Genomic DNA, 7247 nt, shown 5'->3' on the forward strand with positions numbered 1-7247 from the left:
TAAACCTAAACCGTGAAACCCTAAAACTCTAAAACTCTAAAACCGAATACTTCCCAGTGGTAGGACACAGGTCAATTCCAGACTGACGACGAACGTGTTCAATCCGTTGCCAACCACGAATAAGTCCTCTGAATCATCAATCATCCTACTGACAAACCAACTACGAGCATTCATATACCTGGATATACATATGCACTCATATACCTGCATATACATATGCACTCATATACCTGGATATACATATGCATTCATATACCTGCATATACATATGCACTCATATACCTGGATATACATATGCACTCATATACCTGCATGTACATATGCACTCATATACCAGGATATATATATGCATTCATATACCTGGATATACATATGCACTCATATACCTGCATATGCATATGCCTGCATATACATATGCACTCATATGCCTGCATATACATATGCACTCATATACCTGCATATACATATGCACTTATATACCTGGAGATTCAGTGGGTTGCTATTGTCCTGCAGATTCTTCAGAAGTTCTTTCGCTAGTTCATGGAAGTATTCAATCCCGCGTTTAGAAAAGTATCCTATTATCTGTACGTCAATACATTACGCGTGAATTGGATCGCAATAGTGAGTTATTTATAACTTGCGTATCAACTTGCACCTTAAACCATCCAAACTAAGATACAGAACGACATGTACTGTCAATTGAACGTGTTGCGCAAACAACAAAGGTCAGTGCATGCTACCTGAGTGACTCGGATATATGTGCCGTTGAGGTGACGATACCTGCGGATGGTGCACGTCCTGGGGACACCATTCTCAATGATCTGAAGAAGCAATAGAATGCAGCACTTTCTTATCACTGACCTCTCCTCACGCACCACAACGCATGCAGCCGAAACGCCCTAATTTTTCAGTACAGGCACAGAGATATACGTTTCCAGACACCAAGGCAGATAGTAGGCCTAATTAGAGCGCACGTTCACACAATCAACGGACGACTACGGCAGTGACTCACCATCCAGCGAGGTATGCCACAAACCTATCACAGGCGTACCACTGGCGTACCACTGGCGTACCACAGGCGTACCACAGGCGTACCACAGGCGTGCCACGTATCGAGTGTTTGAGACCACGTGCACGTGTGCATCTGTATATGTACACACAAGCTGTGAACAACACCAGCAACGCCCTACGCCTGGTTCAAGTTAATAGACCTCGCTCAAAGTAATAGACCTGATCCACTCGAGAGACTTACTTCAACGGGCCGGTCGTCATGCACGAGACTGAGCCCACTCCTGTTTGTTCTGTGATATCCCGGAAGCATCATCCCGAGTATAAGAACAATAGTAGTATGCATCAGCGTTTGTCTTGGGCATTAACGTCAAACTACAGTTAAAGCACGTCGCTGGTACATATACGAATGTTCGAGCGAACATATGGGCTTTTGTGCGAATTACGTACACATCTGTTGTGGGGCGCTCTGCGACATAATGTTATGAATTAACAGTTGAGTAATCGGTCCTATAAATTCACAGGTAGACAACCGATTCATTAAAACCTAAACCCTAAAACTCTAAACTGTGGTAGTGAATACAGCTGAGGGTCTTCGCTCCAGACAGCCCATTCTCAGCGCTATACGCAATGGACCCATGCGTGTGCACACCACTCACCTCACCTCACCTCACAACTCCACTCACCGTGCCAGCACTCTGTGGTACAGGAAGCTGTGCATGAATGCGTCCACGTCTGCGCGGGATACTTCTCGCCTTTTCAACCCATGTGCTGTGCTCAGTGGAGAAGTACTCAACTGGATTCTGTGTGTTGCCGCTGGCTGTATCAAGAGGAAGCCGCGGCAGGGTCTCAGATTGCTTGGCACTGGTTATTCGCAAGCTAGGCCCAACGCACAGTGTGAGTGAGAGAGCGATACAGAACGAGTGCTTTAGGGGGTAGGGGGGGGTGATACTACAGTCACGGTATGGTGACTTTACGCATAAGCCAATAGGGGTATAGTTGAGGCTGTGGTTGGATCTGCTGCCGGATGTAGGGGCCAAGACTGACTGTGGTGACTTTAACAATGTATGATTTTGATTGGAGTGGCTTTAAATAGCTGGTGAGACCTGGCCGATGGCGATGGTGATAGATGCATATTGCTGTGTGCACACATGGGCAAGCACACAGACATCGAATTCTCACTTAACAACCTGCGTATAGATTCGTGCACATCTATACGAACTGACGGGAATCTGATACCATCTACAGATTATATCATGTTCAAACACACACTGATATACGATGAGACAGGCGTATTCGCCGCAACAGTACAATTACACCAAAACAAACCGAACAAGAACGAAGTATTGCTGGCTACCTACGGTGGATCCTTATATGACGTACAACTCACAGATTCAAACATCAACAAACGTTAACGTCCGTAGAACAACGACAAACGTTCATATCAAAGACATTCCCCCACGCACGGTCATAGGAAACAGATGAAAAGGGCAGCTATACGCACCGTTCAATGTGGCTCGCATATCCAGTATGCGGTGGTCTTTATCGCTACTGCGGCCGGTTTCGTGGTTGTAAACGCGTTGAGGTGTGCAGAACTGACAGAAGCGCGCCGGCATTTCATCGGATAACTGCAGTTAGTTGTATTGTATAATGTGTCTCACATGTGTCCCAACGAATCTGTCTGGACTATAATCTTATGAACGAGATAGGGATTATTTACTTAAACGGTAGGAGAATGCAACACAATGCAAGCCTTATATATATAAATATATATATATATATATATCGCGCTAACAGGGGGCTGTTGGATGACATGGTAGATTGAATACAGGCATGTGAAGCCAAACCTTACGTTATGTAATCTGAATGAACTAGATGTGGTTCGCCATGGTAGAGATATACCTACACAGGAATAAAGTGCCGGCCATGTAGACGTTATGTATGACTATGTATAAAATGAAGCCGTGCGAACTAGAAGCACCTCCTGCATGACCAAGTAGAGATGTACTTATCCAGACCTTGAACCCTAAACTCTCAGTACGTACCTGCATATCATCCGGGAGTGGGTAGCATGAGCAGTACACATGCACGCACCTGTGGCACGTGTCACACACTTTCTTAAGCGCTCCACAGATATCCTCCAGCGTCATCACATCCGCAGCCGTAGCAGACAGACACACTTCGCACAGCATACGTTGGCGCTTATCGTCTTTCTTACTGTGTCGGTAGGCGAAAAGGGGTGCTACAGGCCACAACCATAACAAATAGTATGTGAAACGTGCATCCCGGCAGGATTACCCATCACTCAAGACCGTAGTAAGCACCTGGGAAGATTAAGGTAGTATACACACCAATCTGAGGTGTCCACTCCAAATATACGCCAGAGTCGGTACGAGGTTCTGGGAAAGGACCTTATTTTTACCACGAACCAGAACCCGAAGAATAAGTACAGGCGAACGAAGCTCATGAACGGTACACCTGACATACCTTGAACGCACGAACCAGAACCCGAAGAATAAGTACAGGCGAACGAAGCTGATGAACGGTTCACCTGACATACCTTGAACGCACGAACCAGAACCCGAAGAATACGTACAGGCGAACGAAGCTGATGAACGGTACACCTGACATACCTTGAACGCACGAACCAGAACCCGAAGAATAAGTACAGGCGAACGAAGCTCATGAACGGTACACCTGACATACCTTGAACGCACCAACCAGAACCCAAAGAATAAGCATGGGCGAACGAGGCTGATGAATGGTACACCTGACATACCTTGAACGGGTTTTTGTATCCCGAGACGCGCGCAGTGGTGTCTCGAATTGCCAATCGCTGTCCGATGAGCTGTCGTCGACTGAAGTTGTTATATTGATTTTATTGTTGTTAGGACAGGTCTTACCTACCGAGTCACCGTGATGGTAAACTGTCCCAAACTGTGTGAATGGGTGTGTGCACACATTTTTGGGTCCACTCCCGGTATGTAGTAGAGCATCAGCTACGGATATACATGACTCGTGTTTGTCTGTCATCTGTCACATAAAAAGTACACTTCTCAGCACAAATATACAAACGAACGTGTACACCATTGTCTTTTACCTTCGAGTCTCCTCCTGACTGGTCTCTCAGGTACATAACTATTCAGTGCTTGCGGCACTGAGGATTCGGTGGCTCCGCTAACATTGACAGGTCCCTTGGTAGTCATAGATGTCAGGGGGGCGAGCAAACTTGTAGTGCCAGTGTGCAGTCTACCAAGACTTACCTACCGACACTCGCACAAGACTTTGGCGTTTACCGTAGTTCTCGTATAGTATACAAAATATAAACTCTATGGATATAGTATATAAAATATAAAGTCTATGGATAAAGTATATCTAAACCTACGCACAAGACATGGGAAAGCTACACAGGCATGATCGCATCCAGTGGTATATGATGCATTTACATGTAGCTGATGAAGGATTTACACGCAGATGAATATAACTCACGTATCAGGATTGCTACACAGATAGACACGTCGTAAAAGCAACGGGGATTATGCAACTGCATACGCATGGCTATGACACTGTTCTCAGTGTTGACAAATGTGTGTACTTGCTGGCGTGTGCTTTTATGAGAATTGGCCAGTGTTACCAATTCCCCCTTCATATTCAGGTTGCTATCGATTTGCACACACAAACACACATATACAACTGCCGACAATACCCTTGTCGACGCTTCAATGGCGTCATAGCTATTCAAATGGGGCATGTTTATTGCCTTCGTGTAGACGCCATGATTGTTTTAGAGGGCGATGAATGGTTGTACGTTAACGTTTATTGAGCTTTTGTGCAGTCGTAGACCTCAGTAAGTATCGGTTCTCCTTGTTCAGTATACTCTCTCCCATCTCTGTACGACTATGACTCTATATAGACCCACTAAATTACCCACTAAAATTGATCTAATACTCTGTACAGTCACATTCACTCTCTCGAACAAATGTCCCTTGATGTCATCTACAGGCTTCATAGTGCGTGTGATACACCGTGCCAATGCCTCCTATACGTCTGACCGACATTGTTCTATGTCTTTCGGGATAGCGTGATCCCGGGCGATGTTCACAATGATGCGAGAATGAGAGAGAGAGCTGTATACTTACCTCAGCACATAGGCACACCTACCTTATATGTGCTACTGGATAGCTGTACTGTGGTGGGTGTACCGGCTACTGCACCAGGGGTGGCAGCGTGGCTTGATGGATCCTCAATATCTGCTGAGCATTGGGATAAATAAATATTACGCAATCGTATATGTGCATAAATCATGAGTACACCGCCGCAGCACACACACATGTGACATGAATATACAGCATGCAACCACACTAGCCATGCATACACATACGCACATACTCGCAGGCAAATATACTCGCAGACTACTTCACACATACACTCCAAAAGTATGCATACGCAGTATGAACCACACGCACATACACACATGGTACGTATATACAACCATAGTAAACATGCGAGGGTATCGAACCAGACATATTGAGTGGATTAGTTCGTATGAATCGGGTGTGCGTGTAGCTTACACTTCCAGTTTTACACGCATAATGACAAGCTTCCAGCACATTTAGACTGCGGGTTCTCTATGGAGTGCAAGGAGGCTCTCGAAACAAACGGCCTACATCGGTTAAAACAAACAAACTTGTTCGTAAAGTTATACTTGTCGCGATGAACAGTAAGTGTTCTGGAATACACCACGATTGCGGGTAGTGCAGCAGATATCGATTAGGGGTTTAGGGTTTTAGGGTTTTAGGGTTTTAGGGGTTTATCCGAGACTGTGAGGCGAAAGACTATACCCAACTCACAGTACTCGAATCCGTTGAGAGTGCACATACCTATGGTACGAAAGCGAGGCATATTCTTCAGGATGTTCCACATTTGAATCACAGGATGATCTGCAATATGATTTATTTATATTTGTATAATTTATGTAGACAACACTCCTCAGGTGCTTATGAGAATGATCTGTAATATGATTTATTTATATTTATATAATTAATATTAGACAACACGCCTCAGGTGCTTATGAGGATGATCTGTAATATGATTTTTTTATATTTATATGATTTATATAAGGCACCGCTCTTCAGGTGTTTATAGTTGCTGATCGGTAACCGGTTTGTAGAAATGAAGAAATGATACAGGAAGAAGGTGAAGTAAATAGGCAAAGGAAGTGGGTAAAGAAAGTAAACTCCACACAACTGTCAAAGAATTTCGGCCTTGGTTAATGTGCACGCAACTTTCTTTCTGCATCCTGTCTCCTGAGCTCAAGAACCCCAGCACCAAACTGTACTTGAATCAGTACATTTAACACACAGTACGAGAAAGTACTTCGAGAGATTGGTACGAGTATGTATGGGAAACAGACAATACAGATGTGAATTCAATATTAACTTATATCTATTTACGAGATCCAATCACCATGAAGTGATACTTGGACATGTCTCATACCACATCACCACCAACTGCAACAATCGCAATCACAGAACACATCTACGTACACTCCCACCCAAATACACCCCACACAGAGACATAGCTCCGCTCACACAAACCACCCTCCCTCCCCCACACACCCACACACCCACCTAGGTCTGTAATGCTCTTGTCTAATCTGTATACCGGACGACTTGGGTAAGAAGCATGTGACATCCCCCTACGCTGCATGGTTGCCACGGTAACCCTCCACGCGGCCATTTCCTTAGCTAGTACTCTGTAGCCGTGCCTGTGCACGAACGGCAACAACTAACGTCAACGTCCATCTCGAGCATCATAATTTCTAAAGTAGTGCTTTAAGGATTGATGCTCTACACTAACTGTGTGTTCTCTCCCTGTTCCCGTGGCAATTAAGACACGCGCCCACGTTGACTATACTTAACGGGTGGTAGCACCTGAGCCCAGACACTGTCAAGTAGCGTGAAGCCAACTCACTAACATGACTTAACATTCGCCTGCCTACAAGTGCACTGTGATTGCGTTTAAGTGTGAATAACACTGAACTAGCAATGTGACCAATTACACACACACACACTGTATCTCAAACAACACACTGCCGATTAGCTTATACCTAAATCATTCATTTACGTGTCTGTGTATATATATATATATATATATATATATATATATATATATATATGTATATATATTATTATATATATATATATGGTATATATATATTATATATATATATATATATA

The 7247-nt window shown here is 44.3% G+C and overlaps 2 protein-coding genes across 2 annotated transcripts in view; both read right to left on the reverse strand.

The window, feature by feature from the left end:
* Positions 1-1450: 1450 nt before the first annotated feature.
* SARC_02074 (hypothetical protein) lies at positions 1451-4214 on the reverse strand (the record flags this gene model as incomplete). Its single annotated transcript, XM_014304197.1, has 6 exons — positions 1451-1477; positions 1695-1828; positions 2513-2636; positions 3054-3225; positions 3788-3866; positions 4109-4214. 6 exons carry the CDS (start codon positions 4212-4214, stop codon positions 1451-1453), a joined length of 642 nt encoding a protein of 213 aa, XP_014159672.1.
* Positions 4215-6277: 2063 nt separating this feature from the next.
* SARC_02075 (hypothetical protein) overlaps positions 6278-7247 on the reverse strand; it is a gene marked incomplete at both ends in the record, with an annotated part of 5320 nt that continues 4350 nt past the window's right edge. Inside the window, 2 exons of the mRNA XM_014304198.1 lie at positions 6278-6340; positions 6673-6775. Coding sequence (XP_014159673.1) covers positions 6278-6340; positions 6673-6775 — 166 coding nt within the window. The remainder of the gene's footprint in view (positions 6341-6672; positions 6776-7247) is intronic.

This window comes from Sphaeroforma arctica, assembly GCF_001186125.1.
Source record: "Sphaeroforma arctica JP610 unplaced genomic scaffold supercont1.89, whole genome shotgun sequence".
NCBI classification, from domain to species: Eukaryota; class Ichthyosporea; order Ichthyophonida; genus Sphaeroforma; species Sphaeroforma arctica.